The 24,303-nt window shown below is 36.8% G+C and overlaps 1 protein-coding gene across 1 annotated transcript in view; it reads left to right on the forward strand.

The window, feature by feature from the left end:
- The window catches only part of LOC137620689 (diacylglycerol lipase-alpha-like), a 788,256-nt gene that overhangs the window by 696,764 nt on the left and 67,189 nt on the right, over positions 1 to 24,303 (forward strand). Inside the window, 9 exon segments of the mRNA XM_068351035.1 lie at positions 48 to 213; positions 215 to 271; positions 2,879 to 2,956; positions 4,398 to 4,430; positions 4,432 to 4,482; positions 4,484 to 4,576; positions 4,578 to 4,624; positions 5,044 to 5,185; positions 5,453 to 5,658. Of these exon segments, the coding sequence (XP_068207136.1) occupies positions 48 to 213; positions 215 to 271; positions 2,879 to 2,956; positions 4,398 to 4,430; positions 4,432 to 4,482; positions 4,484 to 4,576; positions 4,578 to 4,624; positions 5,044 to 5,185; positions 5,453 to 5,658 (873 nt within the window).

Here is a 24,303-nt window from a genome sequence, read left to right on the forward strand (position 1 = left end):
ATGAAATTTATTCATATAATAACAAATATTATTTTTTTTTCCACAAGGTGTTGGGGTTGTTGTGTTTCTTCTGAAGGTTTACCGGAGGTAGTTGAAGACAATTGCTGTGGCTGTAATGTAGCAGCATTCAGGAACATCGCACCAAAGGAGGGGCTGGACCTTGTATATGTTACTTATCACGTTGATGTAGGAGAAACGCCTTTCTTCGTCGCCCCTCGATCATAAGCGCAGATCCATCGTCATCAGTATTCGTGGTACTTTGTCCATGAAGGTAACCCAGCTTTGGTCATTTGATTCTACAGTATTGGGGTTTTGACTGAACATGTCCAGGATTTTTTATGTTGATTTCTACCTTAATTTTATATTTATCTTAGTCTTTAAACATTTCTAAGTGGTGTCCCATATTTTAGCTTTCTTTCTCATAATCAGTGCTAGTTGGTTTGGTTGCAGTTTAAAGGGAGCATTAATAAAATTTTATTTTTCCAACCAGAAACCCATCGTCCCTAAGGTGGATAGTTTTGGTGTACATAGAATACCAGCTGTTGTCCTGTTATTTTTTAGTTGGTTGATATTATTATTATTATTATCATTATCATTATTATTATTATTATTATTATTATTATTATTATTATTATTATTATTATTATTATTATTATTATTATTGTTATTATACTAGCTAAGCTACAAACCTAGTTAAAAAACCATGCTGCTATAATCCAAGGGCTCCAACAGAAAAAAATAGCCCAGTGAGGAAAGGAAATAAACAAGGTACAATAGAAGTGATAAACAATTATAATAAAATATTTTAAGAACAGTAACAGCATTCAAATAGATCTTTAATATATAAACTATTAAAAGACTTAGGTCATCCTGTTCAACTTAAAAGCATTCACTGCAAGTTTAAACATTTGAAGTTCCACCGAGTCGACTACTTGATTTGAAAGATCATTCTGCAACTTGGTCACAGCTGGAATAAAACTTCTAAAAAACTGTGTAATATTGAGCCTTATGATGGAGAAGGCATGACACTTTGAATTAACTGCATACCTAGTATTACGAATAGGATGGTACCATCCGGGAAGATCTGAATGCAAAGGATGGTCAGAATTATAAAAACTCTTACGCAACGTGCATAAGGAACTAATTGAACAACGGTGCCAGAAATTATGGAGATCAGGATTAAAAAATTCAAGACTGTTTCCTGTTCAACAAATTAAAACGAGATTCAGCAGCTGAAGACCGTTCAGTAGAAAAAATACTTTAAACAAGGCAGAATGAAAGAATTAAAACACTTCTCCAGAATAGATTGGTCTTAAAACTTTCTCAATAAGCCAATTTTTTTTGCAATTAAAGAAAAGTCGGACTGAATATGCTTCTTAAAAGTAAATTTGCTCTCAAGAATAACACAAAATGTTAAGTCATACAGAGATTAAAGAAAAAAACATTATCAGTACTGGAATCTGAATGTTGACCCGACACTATCCTCGACCTACTTACAATCATACTTTGAGTTTTGTTAGGATTCAACTTCATGCTTCATGATTGGCACCATGCACTAATTTTAGCTAGATCTCCATTAAGCGAGTCAGCAACCCTAGATCTACATTCAGGAGATGGAGTTGATGCAAGGAGAATAGCATCAACTGCATATGCAAGCTTGTTTGGCAAAATCTACTCTGTAAGAAGCTTCTGCAATCTCACACACCATAAAAATACACCGAATCCATATTCACAGCATCCTGACCACCCAACCCTTCTTGCATTTTTTGTTCCCATGTCTAGCACGAACTGCCAGTTTCTTGGATATTAATTAATGCCTATTCTATTTTTTTTTTTTTTTGTACTTGCCAATTTACTTATGCAGTATTATATGAATTTTCCCATCTCTCACACTCAAAATTGTACACACTTTTTACTCCAGTTTTAAAGATTTCATTAAATTCTTTTTATGTATTTTTTGATAGAATCTGTAGATTGTTCCATACATTATGATGATTGGCATATCACTCCTGTTACTCTCTCAAAGCTTATACATGAAAGATCTGTCTTAGCGATTTAACCTAATGACCATTTTCCTCTCACAAAATTTCTGAAATTTGAATAATGGCCATATTTTAGCAAATGAGAATAAAAAATGATCCGTTGAAATGTCACGCATAAGCAAGAAAGACAAGGGACAAGATAATGTCCTAGAGATAGACCATACCAAGGAAATCTTGTGGACCTTACATACTTGAAATCAGTGCCCAAGCTCCCAAGCTTTGACCAGGGGACTAGGCAATGGTTACTAATAACTCCACCCCCCAAACCCTCCCATCCCTAGCTCTCAAGAACAGCGAGGTTACTTACCCTACAAAACTACCAAGTTTGAGCCTGGCTTAAATTTCCAGCGAAAAGAGTGCGAGTCGGGGACGTTTGCAATAAGCTACCACAATGCTTTTGCTCGTGCAGAAATAATTAAAATTGTTGAGAGTTATGGAGGCTAAGTTTACAATTTTGTTGTTGTAGATGTACATATTTCTTTTTTGTGCTATTTCACTTTGTTGCCATCACAAAAAGTAAACATAATTATCGTTGAGAAACCAACTCTTTTGATATATTACATATATGTTCAAAAACTACTGATGTACAGAATTTAAATATTATACCTTGAGAGCAATTGTTATTTGTACTCAAGTTTTGAAAACATTAAGTTTTTAGGGCTGAATATTAATTATTTGTTTGTTTGTAAAAGAAAAATCACTACTGCTCTAACTCTATATAAGAATACAATACAGTACCTGTATTTCTAAACATAATTTTTAGATAATAAAACAGTGGAGAAGCAACATGCATATTTTTTCTTCCTAATACTAAATATATTTTCATATTTTTTCAGGATGTTGTAACAGATCTTAATGCTGAAAGTGAACCCCTTCCTTTGGATATTATCAAAGAAGACTGGCTGGGTCACAAGGTAAGTTATCCTGTAATATCTGTCTGAGGATATAATTTCATCAAATTTGTCGTATAAATGAAATAAAATTTCACTACCATCCTCAAAAATATTTTCACAGTAAGCTTGGTATATAAACAGTGCATAACATGTCCTTGCATTATTTATCTCCACTCTTTATTTTTTTTATATTTTTAGCATTACCCCATCTGTATATTTAACTGGTTCATTCAGTAATGTAATCTCTTGCAATTTATGTACAAGTATCTTGGAAAGATTCTATTTTCTTGTGTAATCTATTCCAGGTTTTAAAACGTAGAATATTATTTATTTCTGTGCACTGTTGCTATGTATGAAAATTGTCCCAAATTATTATATGCTGGGTTGAAAATGCAGATCATCATGTGTATTACTTAATTTGTTTTTTGGTGTTTGTTCTGTAACTGGAATACAAACCATGCTATTTAAAGTTGGTAATTCGTAATAGGCTTGTCTAGCTACGCCAAAAGTAATTACCACACTTCTAAATAGCTAAGGTTTGTATAGTTAGGAAAAATACAAATTATCTACGAATTTATCATTTTAGCATTTTAAGTATTAGAAATTGATGTGGGGATTTCAAGAAATTTTGGCAGAAACACTTATGTGCTTGATTTATTGAATATTGCTTTGTGAAGTTTAGCTTCCATGATGTCTGATGAGGAAATATGTTTTTATGTGGTATGTCCATTTTTTTCCCTAATTATAAGAATTATTTTTATGCTCACTCAAATGTTGTGGATTCATTATTTTAGAAATCTTTTTTTTTTCCTTTCCTTCAGACATATGGTCATTATTAAAGACCTAAATCGGTGATGTAGATAGTTTTCTTCCTTTATATTTTTGTTTTATGTTTTTGGTGCTTTCAGCATTTCACTCATTGTTTTGTGTGTATTTTTTAATCTGCATTGTTACAATGTTCCTTTCATTTTATGTGCTTTTTGAAATCCACTTGTGCTAAATACCTTTACCTGTCTTACCACTGCATTACATTCATAAACAGAAGTGCTATTTATCTGATGTAGTGAATTGTCTTACTTTGCAAAATTCTTGTATTTTTTTTTCTGGTCATTATCATTTCCAGTCTTGTAGAGTAGAAACTTATATATTTGTGAAATTGTGCCTTTAAGTGACATGGCATGTCCTGGAGTAAACTAAATATAGCTGAACTAAGTTAATATTTCACATATCAGCGTGAGACTTGGCTTTTGAATTTCTGATATCCCAATATTTCTATATTATCTGGAGAATTCATTGGTCTTCATTATCTATTTAAAAAAAAAAATAAAAATGAAAGGCAAGCTGGTGGTGTCGCAGTAGTGTTGTGAAGCTTTATGTCACTGTAAAGTGTTGTAAGTAATTCACCATTTAGTTCATTTGACTTTTTAAGTATCACATTATTGATAAAACTTTTTTTCCGTAGGGGATGGTATCAGCAGCTGAGTATATACGACAGTAAGCTGAAAGATGACAGAATTCTAGCTAGGGCATTTAGTTTTGATACTTCCTCGTGGAACTCAATTATACGATTTGGTGCTAGTTGGTCACTCACTGGGAGCAGGAACTGCTGCCATCCTAGCTATTTTAATGAAGCAAGACCACCCCAAACCTGAGCTGTTTTGCATATTCTCCACCCGGTGGTCTTCTCAGGTGGGTCACTGATCTGTATTAAGGTTTCAGTATGTTTTAGAGGTTTATTCATACTTTATTTTAAGATTATGTAATGAGGAAAACCACCTTCTGGAATATATTTCAAGAAGCAAAGAATGGTTGTACAGGCATCCTGGTAGCCTTAAGTTTTCCCGGACTCAAAGAAAGAGGGAAATGAAGGGGGTAAGAATAATCAAGTAGGATTTAACCTAAAGGAGATGATAGATTTGCATCTTGAGGTATGGAAATTTATAAAAAGTCCTGTGGGAGCATATAAAGAGGAATCAATGCTTTCACAAATAATTTATGATTACAGGTATTACGTTGTAAGTTTTTTTCAGTAAATCTTGGAAATTTTGTTCATAGTATCTGTATTTTTAATCATTATTTTTTCTGTATCCTTTTATTTACTGTAACAGCATGCCAGCAGCAGAATACACAAGAGCTTTCATCACTTCCGTTGTTGTTGGTAAAGATGTCGTTCCTCGTATTGGCCTCAATCAAATGGAGGCAATGAGGGCAGATTTAATCAATGCAATTCAGAGATCACGAGATCCTAAGGTATGGAATATATTACAATATATCAAATATTTGTATCTTTCTTGTACTTTACGTTGTTTGAGAGTTGTTTAATGAAATCCTTGCAATATAAAATTCCTTCCCGTTAATATTTGAATGTCAATTTCTTTTTCTCTCTTAGATAAAGCCTTAAATGTATTTCAAATATAATTATTGTAGGATATTTTTAATTTGAGGGAAATTGTGTTTCATTATATTTAAGTGGGAGATATGATCAGCAATTTATAGTTTTGTATATCTTTCATACAGTGGAAGATTATTACTTCATCTGTGCGATGTTGTGGTGCTTGGGAAGATAGTGGAGGCGAAGCAGAAGAATTTTCTACTACACGTGCAGCCATGAGAGATCATGCATCCCATCCATCAGATTCATCTATTGCTTTAACTGTTCATCAACCATTATATCCACCTGGTCGAATTCTTCATGTAGTTCGGCATCATCCAAAGAAAAGACAGTAAGTCATTGTCTTTTTATTCCTTTGCTAATTATTGTTGTATATGCCACCTTTAGTTTGTGGATATCCGCTTTGTACAGTAACTCTGATACTGTACTGTATTTTCCTTAGTGCATATGAAAGATCCATTTAATAAGATTTATATGGTCTCTTTTTTTTGAAATTTTTAATTTTTAACCATGCGAGTTTTTAGGAATTTTAAGGCAACTGAGTTTATCGATTCTACTGAATCTAAAGGGAAACTTATGGTAAATGATTGGTGAAATATAATCTAGTATAATAAAAGTAGGATGCTAGTAACAAATGTGGGAGTCTCCTTGAATTAATATTTTAATTTACTCTAAATTAAGACCACATCACATCTACAACACAGCTGAGTTTATTGTCATTCAACACAGATATGATAATTTTTCATTCTCTCATTGATTATCATTTAGCTCTTGAATTAGATTTCGTATCCTAATTTGGTAAGTCTATTCACTTTTCTTGTCAGTAGTTCATATCTATTTCATATGAATGTTGTAAGCAGGTTTTTAACAGATATCAATCTGGAAATGAAAAATAGCACATGTTAAATATGAAGACATAGAAAAATATCCTTGCCAAGTTTGTAGAGGTTTATTATCTAATTCCAAGAGTTATGTTGCTATCCACAATTTATCATCCAAATTCCTCATGTGATAAAAGTTATGCTCCAAAGAAAGTTGTTAAAAAAGAATAAGGAATGCATATGAGATCCTTTCCTAATCCCTAGGTTAAAATCTAAAGTAAAATTATAGAATACTGTAGTACAAAAATTGCTGAGAAGAAAATGAAACTGGTACCTGGTGTACTTGGTGTTTTGAATGTTTTTGATGATGATCAAAGATGAAAACCCATAGTTTTTTTTAGTTATGGTGGGTCAACTATCATAGCTAAGAAGATATGGGTTTCCACTAGTTTTGTCATAAGAAGTGTTTGAAACACCTTAAAATACACCCTATAACAGTTTTATTTTATGTTATTGATAATAATTTGTTAGAACTTAGTCATTTGTAGGAGTGGTTGAGTCAACTGCCTAACTCAAAAACTAAGTTTCTGCCAGTTATCATGAAAAAATGTTCAAAACACTGGAATCTTTGTAGGACGACAGACAAGGCCTTCTGAATGCATAGAAGGGAATTTTTCATTCCATTTCCAAGGATCCCTTCCATCATTAAAAACACCCCCTTACTTGAATAAGAGTATTTATTGGTAATTTGGTCTGCGGAATTAACATTCTTTAATTACCTCTTGATCTTTGCTTCGACATAGCTCACTTTGCTCACAATTCAACATTAGCTCTATGTTCCTCTGTTATGAAAACCAATACTGCGCTATGTACATTAGCCCTGCTGCAGAGTATTTTGATGTTAATTCAATTTGTCTGATAAATCCCTTAGTTCAATTGGTCATTTCTTCTCAATGGCTCGCTTCGCTCGCAATTAATCATTATCTCCTTGCTCTTCTGTTCTGGCAAGCAGTACATATTACTATGTGCACATTAGCTGTATGGGCAGGTTTTTTGGGGGAGTAAGTTGTAGATTTGCATTCCAGCATCTGTTCAACCATTAGATTTGGCTTCCATTTCTCATTAGCAGAATAAATATATCAAACACAAGTTTTTAATCTTATCTATCATTATTGACATGATAAGTGAAATAATGGCATTATTACATTGTATATCCCAAAATTTTCAATATTTAACTTAGCCGGTGATTATAATAGCTGCAACTCTGTTGCTCGACAGAAAAACTCTACGGAAAAATTCGCCAGCGATCGCTACACAGGTAGGGGGTGTACTCAACAGCGCCATCTATCGTTCAGATACCCAGTACTCATTGTAAACAAAGAACTCAATTTTTTCTCTGTCGAGCTATCGACAAGACGCTCTTATTCGCCGTTGCTAAACTGGAGTTTTTTCACAACTAATTGGTGAAGTACTTTATTCTAGTTTTGAGCTTTCGCTATGCAGGTGTTATATCTTCATCTTAAATCTTGAACTCCTTTTGGATAGATTTAATTATGGTGACAAAGAGAGTATGGACTTTCTTTCACTTTTAAATGGCCGACCCTTCCCTTAGACGGAAGTGTGTTTAGGCCTTTAGTAATTCTTATCACGTTATATATTTTCCTCTATATATTTTATATCTCTCCACCTTTATTAGGCCTCTTCGATTAACTTTCCATTTATTATAAACATATAAAAATGAATTTTAATGTTTTGTTTATATAGACCTTTCCTGAGAGTAGGCGGGTCCTAACTTGGAAACCGAAGTTAATCAACGTTGAGCCCTTTATATCGTAATTAGCTTTTAAAGAGCTAAGGATTTAAAACTTTTTAAATGTAATATTTTATGAAAGAATTTCTTTGATAGTCTTCGTACTGTTTTCAAAGATGAACTAACGTTTAGTTTTTTTATGCTACGCAGTTGTTGACGTTCAGGACGTTCAACATGCGCTCTATCGTTACGATAGAGAGAGTGTATCACGGTTTCACTTTGCAGTAAGAGTAAATCGATTCTGACGTTTTGTTCATTCTTTCTTAGCTTAAATGTTTTAAATTCTAATTTAAAGGAACTTTTTATTGAAAAACCTTTCAGTTTTTTCCTTTAGTCAAATAACATGTTTTTTTTGACGAAATATAATTGGGCTCTTCTCTTAGGTGCAAAATCAAGAGAGAAAGAGAGAGAGAGATAGAGACGGAGGGAGAGAGAGGAGAGAAAACGTTCCGTTCAAGCGGGTAACGTTGTTCTCGTGTTACTCGCGTCCCTAGTCGCTGTACGGGGAGGAAGGATAAAACGTTTTTAGGTTTTTATTCTCGTCCCCAGGCTATGTGCGGTGAGAGATTGAAAACGTAGTTATATGAACTAGTGTTTAGTCTCTTTCCCAACCACTGATTTTTTTATCTTAATATATGTTTTCTGTTTTTTGCTGGTATTAATGAGCTTGCATTATACGACTGATTTCGCAATTACTACCTTTTAATGAAGGGTAGAATTGCGTGTTTCAGGTAGAAATAAGTGCAAAACAGAAAATCAAAGTGATAAAGTGATATGCGCAAAGTGTTACAGTGTTGCGTCTGAGGCGCAAAGTGTTACAGTGTTGCGTCCGAGGGTTCGTCTGTTCGTGCCTGTCGTTCACCTAGTCCGGGACCTGTTACATGCTCCCAAGCCCAGGGGAGAAGTAATGTCAAACGACTTATGGGTTCGAGAGGCCTTGACCAACGAACAGACGTTTTTCCCTCTATGGTATCGGGTGTATCTTACCAAGATCTCCCTTACCATAAGACGAGAGAGACGTTGTTTCTCCTCGTCATCCGTAGGCTTTTCGCATAAGAAACCTGTCACAAGGTTTCGAAGCCCTTAAGCGAAAGTCAGTCCTTTCAGGACAGGTCCAGCGTCCTGGTTGCAACCATTAGAACAGCTCTGACCCTATGCAGTCATCGGATAACTGCTCGCCGCCTAACAAAAGCGTAACACAGACTCCGAGAGTCTTTTTTTGTAGGCAAAGTGTTGCGGTCACAGACGTTACCCTCGTCTCTTACCACAACCATTTCCGTTGATCCTTAATGGGTTGTATGGCAAGACATGCAGTATATGCTTGCCTCCCTTATGGAAGACTATTCTGCCGATTAGTCCGTTGAGTCTAGCCGTTTATCTCATCGATATCCTGGCTTTCAGCCAACCTAACGTTCCTTTGTGCTTACTGTTGACGTTGGCGTAGCTTAGTCACGTCAGTCAGGTTGTTTAGAACCACACTCGATGCGGTCTCGTGTGGTTTTTCAGCCGCATTTGGACGTTAGGCCACTTGCTGATGCTCCTGTGGACGTTCAAGACGTTCACTAACAATCGGAGTTGACTTGTTTTGACGCTGTGCGTCAACCTCCGCATTCTAGAGTCGTTTTGACTGCTCAGTCTAGGCAGTCAAAGCAGTCTCGAGTGGACGCTGTGCGTCCTCACGCACCTGTTGTGGTTGACATTTCAGTTGTTGACAGTTCACAGACTGTCAAGCAGTTACATGACGTTGCGTTCTGGTCCGCTACTAATGCACCAGTGAGAGACTCAGCTTTTATCGGACAAGGTTCCTGTAGATGAGGAAGTTGCTGTTCTCCCTCCTACTGATATTCCCTTGAGGACTCTGTCAAATGGAGAGGAGCCTAAAGCTGCTTAGCCTCCTATGGACTTTAATTAAATCATGATGATTTTTTTAAGGATCTTCGTCCGGATCTTTTTGTAACTGCTGCTCCTCGTTCGCCTAAACGTCAGAGCTTACACTAGGCCTAGCTACTTCGAAGCCGTTGTTTTTAAGCTAGTGCTCTCTCGCTCTCCTAGAGAGCGTTACGTTGGCTAGGCGACTGGTTTTTCACCAGGAGGAGTTTGGGGGATACAGCCTTTGCTTTCCCTTCTTTTAAACTGGTTTATAGAGCGAGAGTCTGATATGACACGAGAGAAGTTCTCGGCTTGGGAGTTCATGCCTCTGCCCAGATAGACTTCTCAATTCTGGTAGACTCGCCCTGGCGCCTAGCCAGGAGACGCTCCAAGTTGTTTACAGGTCAACTTCACAGCTGTTGTCGAGCCTTTGAAGTTTTGCTGTACTATTATGTCACGCATAACAAGGCTTTCAGGGATGGTAAACGGTTCCGCCTCAGTCGCTAACCCCGTCTGTTGCCACACCTGCTCCCGTAGACCCTAAATGGGCTTTGCTGCAAGACATGCAGTCCAAGCTTGCGTCCTTGATAGAGGACTTAAATGCGGAGAAGGTTGCTACCGAACCTTCTGGCCAACAACCGACTGGCACCTTCCAACCGGTCGGTTGTGCGCCCTGTTGACGCTGAGGTAACCTACTCGCGTCTGCCAGTTGAGGTGGTTCCTCCACCGATGCGACCCAGTGTGGGTTGCCAGCCGCACGTTGACGTTAAGCGACGCTAGGAGGTGGTTGTTGACGTTCAGGACGTTCAACAACCAGCAGAGGTGACTTGTTGTGACGCAGTGCGTCAACCTCAGCAACCCGGTAGGGTGTTGACTGCACAAGCCAGACGGTCTAGACAGTCTCGGGTGGACGCTGTGCTTCCTCGCGCACCCATGGTTGTTGACAGTTCAGCAGACTGTGCAGCAGTTCCATGATATTGGGTCCGGCTCCGTCACGCATCCACCAGTGCGACCGGATTCAGCGAGCCAGACGTTGCCCACTCCGTTGCCGTTTCCTCATCAGTTTCGGATGAGGAACCCTCTGATGAGGACGTTGCTGAACAACAAGACGATCAGCCCCCAGCCCTGCTATCCATCCAGAAGATGCTGAAGAAGGAACGCTGCTCAGTCAGGCTGTGGATGAGTCTGGTAGGGTCGCTGTCATCCGTGGAACAATTTGTGTCACTAGGAAGACTACACCTCCGTCCTCTTCAATACCATCTAGCTTTTCAATGGAAAAAGGACAAGACGCTAGAAGCGGTCTCGATCCCGGTTTCCGAAAAGATAAAGTCTTGTCTGACTTGGTGAAAGGACAATATCAACCTAAGAGAGGGTCTTCCCCTGGCTGTTCAGACTCCCAACCACGTTCTCTTCTCGGGCGCATCGGACGTAGGCTGGGGTGCGACATTAGACGGTCGGGAATGCTCGGGAATATGGAACTCGAGTCAAAGGACAATGCATTTCAACTGCAAGGAGCTACTGGCAGTACGTCTGGCCTGGAAAAGCTTCAGGTCTCTTCTTCAAGGCAAAGTGGTGGAGGTGAACTCGGACAACACCACGGCTTTGGCGTACATCTCCAAGCAAGGAGGGACCTACTCTCTGACGTTGTACGAGATAGCAAGGGACCTCCTCACCTGGTCAAAAGGTCTAAACATATCACTAGTAACGAGGTTCATCCAAGGCAACTTGAATGTCATGGCAGATTGTCTCAGTCGGAAGGGACAAATAATTCCAACAGAATGGACCCTCCACAAGGATGTATGCAAGAGACTTTGGGCCACCTGGGGCCAGCCAACCATAGATCTCTTCGCAACCTCGATGACCAAGAGGCTCCCAATATTTTGCTCACCAATCCCGGACCCAGCAGCAGTTCATATAGATGCCTTTCTCCTAGATTGGTCACATCTAGATCTATATGCATTCCCTCCGTTCAAGATTGTCAACAAGGTACTGCAGAAGCGAGGTACTTCGATGGCTAGTAGACGTTCCCAGAACACTTCCCCTAAGGGTGGACCTTCTACGTCAGCCACACGTAAAGAAGGTACACCAAGGCCTCCACGCTCTTCGTCTGACTGCCTTCAGACTATCGAAAGACTCTCGAGAGCTAGAGGCTTTTCGAAGGAGGCAGCCAGAGCGATTGCTAGAGCAAGGAGAACATCCACCCTTAGAGTCTACCAATCGAAGTGGGAAATCTTCCGAAACTGGTGCAAGTCAGTATCCGTATCCTCGACCATTACCTCTGTAACTCAAATAGCTGACTTCCTCTTATATCTGAGGAAAGAACGATCTCTTTCAGCTCCCACTATCAAGGGTTACAGAAGCATGTTGGCATCAGTCTTCCGTCACAGAGGCTTAGATCTTTCCAACAATAAAGATCTACAGGACCTCCTTAAGTCTTTTGAGACCACGAAGGAGCGTCGTTTGGTTACACCTGGTTGGAATTTAGACGTGGTACTAAGATTCCTTATGTCAGACAGGTTCGAGCCGCTACAATCAGCCTCCCTGAAAGATCTCACCTTAAAGACACTTTTCCTGGTATGCTTAGCCACAGCTAAAAGAGTCAGTGAGATTCATGCCTTCAGCAAGAACATCGGATTCTCATCTGAAACGGCTACATGTTCTACAACTTGGTTTTCTAGCCAAAAACGAGCTGCCTTCTCGACCTTGGCCAAAATCGTTCGATATTCCAAACTTATCGTATGGTTGGAAATGAACTAGAAAGAGTCTTATGCCCTGTAAGAGCTCTAAAGTTCTATTTAAAACGAACTAAACCTTTACGAGGCCCGTCTGAAGCTTTATGGTGTTCAGTTAAGAAACCATTTTTGCCTTTGTCAAAGAATGCTTTATCCTATTTTATCAGACTGTTAATACGAGAAACTCATTCCCATCTGAATGAGGAAGACCAAGCTTTGCTGAAGGTAAGGACACACGAAGTTAGAGCTGTCGCAACTTCCGTGGCCTTTAAACAAAATAGATCTCTGCGAAGTATAATCGACGCAACCTATTGGAGAAGCAAGTCAGTGTTCGCGTCTTTTTATCTTAAGGATGTCCAGTCTCTTTACGAGAACTGCTACACTCTGGGACCATTCGTAGCAGCGAGTGCAGTAGTGGTTGAGGGCTCAACCACTACAATTCCCTAATTCCATAACCTTTTTAATCTTTCTCTTGAAATGTTTTTATTGTTGTTTTTGGGTTGTCCGGAAGGCTAAGAAGCCTTTCGCATCCTAGTTGATTTGACGGGTGGTCAAAGTCATTTCTTGAGAAGCGCCTAGATTAGAGGTTTTGATGAGGTCCTGTTGTATGGGTTGCAACCCTTGATACTTCAGCTCCTAGGGGTCGCTCAGCATCCTAAGAGGATCGCGAGGCTCCGTAAGGAAGACGTACTTAAAAAGGCAGAGTAATTGTTCAAGTCGACTTCCTTACCAGGTACCTATTTATTTTGTTTTAGTTATTTTGATAACTTCTAAAATGAAATAAAAATTCTTAGCTCATATGATTTAAACATATTTTGCTGGTCTCTACCCACCCCCCTGGGTGTGACTCAGCTATTATAATCACCGGCTAAGTTAAATATTGAAAAATGTTATTTTGATAATAAAATAAATTTTTGAATATACTTACCCGGTGATTATAAATTAAAGGACCCTCCCTTCCTCCCCAATAGAGACGCAGTGGACCGAGGAGAAAATTGAGTTCTTTGTTTACAATGAGTACTGGGTATCTGAACGACAGATGGCGCTGTTGAGTACACCCCCTACCTGTGTAGCGATCGCTGGCGAATTTTTCCGTAGAGTTTTTCTGTCGAGCAACAGAGTTGCAGCTATTATAATCACCGGGTAAGTATATTCAAAAATTTATTTTATCAAAATAACATTTCAAAACACATAACCAAGAGGTTATGAATTTAAAATGTTGGGACATAGATTGCGACTGAAGCATTGCCTATCGGAATTTCTCTGAACTATGTGGAGGAGCTTCTCGTGGCAGGTGTTAAGATGCAAATGGTAAGAGCAAAATGGAAATGTTTAATTAAAATCTTTAAGTGCATTAATAGTGGCTGCCATCAATAGAATACTTCATTGGGTTTAAAATAGTGTATTTAGATTATTCAATTACAGTGTGCGAGTTCCAATTTCTTAAGTAATATTGTACTATACTTTACTATGATAAAACAAAATGTTCTAAATTACAGTACAGTACAATACTTTCTCCCATAACTTTAAATGGAATAAACAGATTTAAAAGTTGCTTCAACCAAATACATTTACGGTACATAAATCTGATGAAAGGCTGAAATAATAAATCAGAATACAGTATTCAAAATGCACTAATAGCGTAATCAATAGGGCACACACACACATAGATTGCTCACAGCTTGTCTCTGGGTAGGGCTCTCAGACTAGCAGTGTTAGCTCCAATTCAGTAGGATAAAATAGTTTTCAGGCTGACTCTCTAAACTTGTGACATTATTAAATCGTATCTTATTTAGACGAATACTCTGATGGAAAGGTTTTATATCCTTTCTTGATTGTTCAATGTTTTTAAGATCTTAAGACGACTCCAGTTGTTAAAGATCCAAAATCTGGATAACCTGTATTCTTTTTGCTTTGGTTGATGACTATACTCTATATTTACGATGTAATACATATAGTGTACTTCCAGCTGTTGAACGTATTTCATTGCACATTGACTTGCAGTGTTAGTACTGTCTCTGTGCTGTAGTTCTTTATTTTAATATTTTGTTTTTAGATACTGATCCCTCAGTATTACTTACAGGTAAAATACTATAAGTACACTTTTGCAAGGGAACTTGTTAAAAGAAGATTTTTCTTATGAAATAAAACTGGAAGCAGATGCTGTAATATGATTTGAAAGCATCAAGGAAAATGAGGTTTCGTCATTCATTTAGATCTTTCATTAAATATTTAGAAGTGATGTAAATATATTTTCCCGCTCTGGGTGTTGATCGTAGGGATTTATCCGTAATGGTTTACACACTACATGAACAATTTAATGTAGTTGATTCTGCTAACAAAGTTTCCGAGGCTTCACCTTATGATTACCTGAAAAGTTTTTACAACCTTCAAATTTTTATCGATTTTCCTTCGCTGTATCGCTTAGTACATTAAACAATACAGAAGTAACTTCTTTCGGTATTATTCCAAAGTTGCAGGAAAAGGATTATATTTTTTTGTGTGAAGGATAATTTTTGAACAATTATTCTTGGCCATTATAATACATTTCTGGTGATGTTAATCCCAGAGCATATTAAAGTGAAAGTTTTTCTGTATATCTTACTTACGTTCACAGATGATCTCACTATGCTGTTAGCTTTTTTTTTTTGTATGTATTCAAAGATAATTTTTTTAAATTAATCTAGTTAAGTATTCTATGAATATTTGGTAAACTAACTTTAAAAGATAGATTCTTTTTATATATATATTATCATTGGATCACCCCAAACCAGTCAGTACTGTATGTTTTTAAAACTTGTAAATCAGTACAGGACTAATCTTTTAACATTATTGATTGCGATGATTATTTTGTATTTTTCTGCTGAACCTAAACTACCATCCTATGATTTAATTTTTTGTTGTTAGGCTTGGAAACATTGTACATTCTCAATGATTTTTACTTTTTAATAGTATATTGGCAGAATATTTTTTAGAAACATTTATTATTTTGAAAATGATTAGGCTACATTAATTCTCATTATTTTGTGAGGAACTGTAGACAGAAAACCTTGGAGTGTTTTTGTAAATCAAAGAGCACAGTATTACCGTTTGTAACGTTTTTAATTTTTGCAAGATTTTGTTGTTTCCCTTGTCTGTATTCATCAAGCATGAAATTATTGTCCAAAATTATAAAATCCTATAAATGTTCTGTCATGAGGGCTGTGAATATATTGTTACAAGCTTTAATTTCTTAGGACTTATTCTTTTGCACTGCATCTTTATTGATAGAATATTTTATTAATGGCTGATATCTTCATACAGATGAAAGACCCATTCATTTTACTGCTGCCTTTGGATCTGCTCTTGCTGAAGACAGATTGTTATTGTTTTAATTATAATGACCAAAACAGTAGATAGAAACTAAAAAAGCACTCTGAGGGTGCAGACCTCTGCCACAGCAGCTTATCTCTCAAAACCAGCTTATCTTACCCAGAATTAATTTAGACTGTATTTGAAATGTGCGTGACTGTTATGTGCCAACTTGTGGTTAAGGGTAGGATTAATTCGGTCACCTTTTTGCATGACCTTGACCTTTGACCTAGGACTATACAAATTGAATCACTTCCATGTCTCAACATAATTAATCCCTGAATGTTTCACTACTCGGTAAAATTGTATCCAGGAAGTTATTCACAAACAAACAGACAAACGAACAAGCAGAAAAACAGGGGCAAAAACATAAACTCCTCCCAACTTCATTGGGGTAGGTAATGAAAATGCATCCTCCCCTGTTCGGTGGACATTGGTGATGAGCAAATCTTGCATCTATTCAGGACAAGGAAATTTCTTGTCAGGGTATCCTATAATGATTGAGAACTTGATACCTAGATTAGTGTTGGAAAAGCAAATATTAGGTTATCATGGTTGGATTGGGATGGAATAACTTTCTTTTACTATTTCCCTTTTTTTATTCAGGTTGTCTGTAAATCTTTAGCCCATGAGTTGAGGAAAGAAGAATGAGTATAGCTCTATGATGGGTCCAAGTAGAAATTACTGAACATTAGTTTGGAATGGTAACCTGTATATTTTTGCATAAACCCGTTTGAATTACACAACTTTCAATTCATATGCTTCTAGTTAGACCCCAGACCATGAAACACCAGTAGCTTTGTATTCCTAGTCTTAGAAAAAGATAAATAACATCAACTGTATAGCTTTCAGTACTTCATCTGTCTTCTCAGTTAGGAATGGGTATAGCAGCATTACTGTCATGGCATAAAGATAGAGGGGTATACTACAAGAAAAAAAAGAGGGAATGGTATCTTTAAAGTCAACAAAGGAATAGCTCTAGTCAATCCCAGAATTTACTGGAATACAATTGGTAACTTAGCAAGAGGCATGTCTGGATGTTTGACAAAATAAATTACTGTATGAGGTTCAAGTTGGTTATGAGCGCACAACCCTTCCTCATCAACACCAGCAATTTTCTTTAGGTAAGATCACTGAGTTTGGAATTTGTGTATAGTACATGATTTAGTGCAAGTATGATCTATAGAGCATTATATATCTCTATCAATATATGACTATTAATTAATTTGGACAAAAGTAATCAGGCTAGAAAATTGCATATTTAACATCCTTGCCCCAAACTATTTTATCCTCTTCACTGGCTCAAGATGACAGCCACCCATTAGCTTTTTAAAATCATTCATACAGTGGTTATGGTACTATACTTTGAGTTGTCAGCTAACATTTTCTTTTCATGATGATACCATTTCATACTTTTAACAATGCTTTGTAAATTATGAAATAAAGGGAAGTGACAGCACAAATAGATTTATTTCTTCACGAGTAGCCATTTTACAATAGCAAATACAATTGCAATGCTGTATTTTGAAATTTTGTATTAACACGCGAAATTTCATACAGGTCTTAATGCTTTTGATATGAGTGATTGGTCTTTTTATCCACTCGTATCAGCACACATCTATGGTCTGCAGATGGAACCAAAACGTTGAAAATTATGGAAGGTGAAGGAAGACCTCACTAAATCCATGGAATTTTTACCAAACTTTTAACTACTGTTTTGCTTATTATACTTTGTGGTTAATCCTCATTATCTTTGCTTGACCAGATTTAAAGACACCAGTAAATTTAACAGGTCTGTTCTGTAGAAAATTAAGTTTTTTATCTGGTTGTAATTCCTCAGGCTGTAAAATACATATGGTAGAATGAAATGAAAAGAGTTTTAGACAAAAGTTATGTCCTTAAGGATAGTGCTGTTTTACCTGCATCTGTGTATCTTAATAAGTTGAAGTAGCATATTAGCTTCAAGAGAAAAATTACCACTTACCAGAATTAGTTAAATTAGCTTAATAATAAAAACAAGAAATATCTTTAACAAGATCAGTTTGCATTGTGCCTCTCGTTTCTATTGAATTTAGTGACAAAAAGAGAGCCTTACAAGAATGTCAATTGAATAATATTACAATTTATTCTTCACTTACTATACAGACAGCTTTTTAAACAATAAAAAGTATTTTTATCCTTGTGAATGTTTGGTATACTGTGTGAAAGGTAAACTATGTGACTATATTTATATAACTCAGTAAGTTACACATATTGATATTTGAAAGATAATTTTTGCATTACACTATACTCTATTTTAAGACCTGAACTTCATGCATGGCTCTATTTTGTAAATGATAACATCTATGAGTTTATTGTCTATTTTAAATTTTACCAAAGCATCTCCATTTTCATAAGTTGAGGTAGCTTAATAGGAAAAGTTCGTAATTTTTAAACGAGCTATAATTTTGCTTAGAACTGATGAATAGTCTGAAAAGCACCACTGACTAGTGTTATTTTAATAAGGTCAACTCCAAAATGAATTGTTATATCTGCTTGGTTTTAGTTTTTGTTTTTAGTACTACTTAACAGAAATACATGAATGTATCATTGCTAATATTTTTATTGTTTGTCTGGCATTGTTATTGGTGTACATTTAAGTTTATTTTGCAATAACTTGTGTTGTCGAATGTACATAATGTAAAATCTCTGCTTCAAACATATTTTGTTTTCTATTTTTACTTGGGGACAACAGGCAGAAATATGAAAGCAGGTGGAGGTAAGTTTACAATTACAACACAGCAAAAGCACTTTAGTTTTGCATCTCTACTTGTTATGTTGCATCTGAACTCAGTGGAACACAAGAAGTATTTGAGTTTATCAAGGCTGATTCGATAATTTTGGTTGCTTTGTAGCATTTTATATATATATATATATTTTCATAGATTGGTTAAGAATACATTTTGTTTACTGTGAGGCAGGACTATTATGTTTGGTAAAAGTTGGTAATCTCCGAGGATACATTTATTTTTATTTCTGTACTGTTAGATGTATTGTGATACTTTCTGTTCCACTGAAGAATACCTTTCAAATATGCATGATTTAAATGATTTTGGTGATTAGTAGTTATGTATAGTTGCCATAAGCATGTTAGTTTGCAGCATTCTGCGATAATGACACTTTAACGTTTTTGTGAATTTATGATTATTGTACATATTAAGGGAAGCATTTTTTTTTCTCACTCATTTTAGAATAGGAAATGATTATCCATTAGTCACATCTGATATATTTATGAAAAATACTTTCCTGTAAAAATTATAACCTTTGAAATATCACATCTCTAATGTAAAGCTATGCAAATTCTTCATCGTTGTAGGTAGTTACTCATTTATGAATGATTATTATGGAAAGTTTATGCAATTTTCCTAGACATGATGTATAATAGCTTAGGCTGTCCAATTATTGAAGTTTTAATCTAAATTTTATTTTATGGGATGTGATTGTATTTTGCTCCAACACCATTTAAAAGAAAATTACTTCATTTGCAAAGTTGAATATAATTGAAAAATATGATATGGAACAAACTCATTACTATTAACATAGCCTATTTGTGTTTATCTGCATAAATTCATTGGACATTTGAATGTCAGTAGAAAAATTGCAATGCTCCTGGTAGGTTGACAAATAAACATATGGTTTCCCTTGGTGTTTTGGGTTAGAAATAATGGTATTTAATTGGGAATTTTTTTTTCCAAATTATATTTAACCATAAATCTTTACCCTTGACAGAGCATGAATTTTACCTTGAATTGTGGGGAGCTTATCTCTTAACATTCTATAAGAAATAAAAGGCACCAAAAGAAACTAGCAGATGCCAACTGGAAAGGTGATAGGAAAATTTCCATAACTCTTAAGTCGTAACAGGGGTGGTTGAGATTGGATTGTGACCTTGTTAGTGAAAATAAGTGTGGGGTAATTTTTGGATTCTTATTTTATGCCCACCAAGATACTGTGATGAAATGAGTAAGATAATGAGCATTTCCCTCCTGAACAGAACAGACAAGACTTGCCTTGCTGTAACAACTTACCGTGACATCTCTTAAATAAAATTGCAAAAGTACTTTGGCACCTCTTAATGCCAGCCATCAAAACTGAGTTGATATCCACATTCTCTAATTTCATGTGGCTAAGCCTCGACCCAAACAGTTTTTTCCACATAAATGTTCGCGGAAAGCTTTAGACTAACTACTCTGAGCCTTAAGAAAACAGTATTTCGTGTGACCTGTATCTGAAATCTGACATATGGTTTAAAATAATCAAGATGATGCTTCTATAAAATTCTGAGTGTTCTAAAAAGAAAATCAATTATCCCAGAACATAAAGACTGAACTATGACATTCTTGTAAATTATGGAGCAAATTCTCTGTCCTTGCAAAAGGTAAGTCTGAAAAAAAGAAATTACCTTTGGGTAGAGATTATCCACAGAAACTGTGTTGGGGTTCGTATTATGGCTTAAAGAGGCCAGACAAAGCAAAGAAGAGTTCCCAGTGGGGAACATTAATAGATTTTGAAGGAAGATGCCTTCTCAAAGTTTTAACCCAAGTCTCTTCAACTCTATGAAGGTGCTGATGCCAATTCCCTACAGCTGAATATATCTGGTGCAGGTCAATGTATAACCTTTAATTTCCAAAACCGACATCTTTGGCAGTGTCAAAAGCAAGCAAAAGAACATCAGATATAAGGGGAACAGTGGATTCATTTGGGCCAAAGCTCCTTTCAATGCACTGATATAAGAAAGTCCTCCATTTGGTTTTATAGTTGTGGATAGGGAAGCTCCTATACAGTCTTGTGAAGGCCTCCCTGAAAATCTCTTCTTAACAATTCCATACTTGGGAATCCACAGGTGTGAAGCTTGAAAATTTCCAAATTCTTATAGAACCTCTAGAATGTGATGGAGATTTTTAACCCTCTGGGTGAGCTCCTAGAAGTGTCTTTCTTACAATCACTGTAAATCCTCAAAAACTCCTAAGATGGATACCAGAAACTTGTTTGGTTGAGATAATGGAAACAAACTTTTTTTTTAATGCATGTAACTGAAATGTAGCATTGGTGGAGTAGGGTTGGCATATGGAACAATAAGACTGTGGGCTACATCCGGCTGCAGTACGCAAGCCTCTACACCATTATATCTAAGACATATCTGAAATTGGCTACTATGGACAGATTTCTTGAGAGGGTACATAACCATTGAGGCATTTCTATCACTTGTCTTGGATATGAAGACACACCTGAATTGATGAATGCAACTTCTGAAGTCTTTCATCCATCAAATGAACCAGTGTAATTACTGTATGTTTCAATCCCCAGGCATACAACCCTCTTTGTTGGGTCAAACTCAAACTTTTCCTAGTTAACAATTAGGCTGAGATTGAGACAAAAATAAAGTAGCTTAGGAGATGTTGCTAATGGCCCCTTGCCAAGGTAGCCATGATGAGCCATTTGTTTTTGTAGCTGCAAAACTTACCTGGAGTCTATGCTAACACTAGAGCAAGAACCATGGTGAAGACCTGAGATACCATGGCAAGCTGAAACACAACAACCAAAACCAGAAAATCTTGCCTATCTGTAAAAAGCAAAAATCCTCTGGATGATGGTGGTATTTCATACGAAAATATATGTGCCCTTTAGATAAATCTTTGATGGTGTAAGTTGTTCTGAAAGTGTTCTGCTTTGGAATGTTGTGCCAGTAATAAAGAAAATGATAGCAATATAAGATATCAAGTTTTTGTATGTTGAAGGCTTCCAAATCTTCAATTTCTTGCAACATGGCTGAAATCTCCACAGCCATGGATGCACAAAAGGTAATACTGAAATACTGGACCAAACTGACAGTTTATGTATGTTATCTGCTCAGGTTCATAATTTTTCAGCGTTAAGTACTTATTTGTAGTAATTTTATTTTCTGCAGTTAAAATGGGAGAAGTCAGTATTTCATGAAGCCTTGTTCTGTTGGCATTTGACTCATTTATTTTAAATAGCTTATCATATACTATATATATATATATATATATATATATATATATATATATATATATATATATATATATATATATATATATATATATATATATATGCATATATATATATATGCATATATAAAACGGATGTTGAGAGTACCGAAAAATCTATTTTTGGGTGAGGTAGCCATGTCATCCTGATGGAAGTTCCTTCAAAGGTAGCTTCCTAGGTATATTTGACTACAGTGATATATCCCAGAGAATTTACCAAAGGTATCCAGAATTCTAACTCCGGGAGCGAATATCCCTTATAATTTTACGAAGGGATATCGCGTAATATCAGAGGACGTATTCTTGACACGTCTCATGGCTATCTACACCCCCAATAGAGCTTTCACTACGAGGGGAAAGAGAGGCAAGAATAGGGTGAGTTGTTCTAGAGACATCGCTCTCGACGAGTCACTACTGCTCTGCAAATAGTGCGCCTATCCGCCACCGCGAGGCGCCACCGTCATTCTTTGTAGCTTTGTAGGTGTTGCAGATACAGTACTATAGGGAGGGATTCATTTTCCTTTTGTCCCAAAAGAGTGTGGGTCCATCAGGACGACATGGCTACCTCACCCAGAAATAGATTTTTTGCTACGCTCAAAATTGTTTTTTTGAGCTCAGGCCATGTCGTCATGATGGAAGTGTACCAGAGCATTAATGTATCTGTGGATTTCCAATAGTGCCGTTCATCTCGAGCTAAATCTTTCCTCTTCGGTCTTTAGACCTGGAGACACTTGATGTTACCGTTATACATCGATCAGCTGATCATAAAATATGTCAGTGCTTCCTGCCCCCTACAGGGAAGAGTCTGGGTAGACTCGAGGAGAAAACCCGAGGATTGTGAGTTCAGGGAATAATCTAGCAAACAGTTTGTATATTAGTGTCAACATATACGTAAAGCATAGTCTGTACTAGGATGGAATTGGCTTGGGCAGATTACTGTAGCTCCCGGGTCTGTGGTGAAGAGACGGACAAGTTTATATATGTGTAGGAACACTTTAAACAGTAAAATGAACAGTCTAGTACAACAAGGTCTTACCTGTTTGCCTGGAACACCATGAATCTTAGTTCTGGTATTGACTTAATTATCAAAAGAGTCAAGGATGCTCTGACTTATGCATTTAAATAAATTTTTTAATAAATAGTTGGGGCGAAAGAGACGCAAATATTCGTTCTATTGTTTATTACAAAATAGAAATAATGGTTGTAAACAATTACAATCTATGTTGAATAATTCTACATACGAGCATAAACAGTAATAACAGGATAAAAAGGGGTTTGCCTGAAAAGGAAAACATTAGCCACTCGATGGAAACATGCAGTTTCATTCTACAATCTGTTATTACTAAAACACTGTGCATATAAGAATGCCTGGCACTTGTGTCAGTTTATTATGCTTAATGTCACCTGTGTAGGGAGAACTGTCTATAGTGTTATCACTTAAACACAAAACTCAACACGATATGTCTTACGAGTCTATCGTGTACACCCTTCACTATAAGTCCCTAATAGTGCACTGTTCTTCGCAGTAATCAAGCAGCGGGTTTTATCACACTGCCCGTCGCCACCACATGAAACTTAATTTCTTGTAATTGCTTCGCGTAGTGCTTGAAGAAGACCCTCGAGGACTTCCATCCAGTATAAGCACGAAGACTTTCAAACGACATCGTTTGGAAGAAATTCAGAGATGAGGCAACCTTCCTCGGATCATGACCTGCGGGTGTACTGTTTGGATCCGCTCTGCGAATGAAGTAGGTAATTTTCTCCCTAATCTGTTTCAAGGATAACGTTGAACCGAAAGTCTCTCCCCTGAAAAGCTGACCTCCCTTAAAGTTTGAAGTTCTACGAAGATAGACCTTTAGGCATTCCACTGGGCAGAGGGATGCTTCTTCCTTCAGAGGTAAGATTCTCCAGGGACCCCACCTTTTAGTGGGTACCTCGTTCTTGGGCGAGAAACGTCGGGTCCGGAAAGAGGTTCAGATCTCCATTGTCTGTGAACTGAATGTGGTCATCATCCCTCGAGAGGGCCACTATTTCGCTAACTCTGGCCCCGAGGCTAGTGCAAACAAGAATATCGCCTTCTGAGTCAAGTCTTTCAGCGAGCAATCCTCATTATTCAGGGTTGATGCTAAATGAAGAACTTTGTCCAAAGACCATGAAATGGGCTTAGGAGGAGCTGCGGGCCAAAGTTTTGCACAGGCTTTAGGGATCTTGTTGAGGATTTGTTGGAAAAGTCTACCTGGAAGGCATAAAGTATTGGTCTGGCCAGGGCGGATTTACATGTAGTAATCATATTGGCTGCTAAACCTTGTTCATGAAGATGGATGAATGAGGACAAACAGAAGTCCG

Source organism: Palaemon carinicauda, chromosome 27, assembly GCF_036898095.1.
Source record: "Palaemon carinicauda isolate YSFRI2023 chromosome 27, ASM3689809v2, whole genome shotgun sequence".
Taxonomy (NCBI): domain Eukaryota; kingdom Metazoa; phylum Arthropoda; class Malacostraca; order Decapoda; family Palaemonidae; genus Palaemon; species Palaemon carinicauda.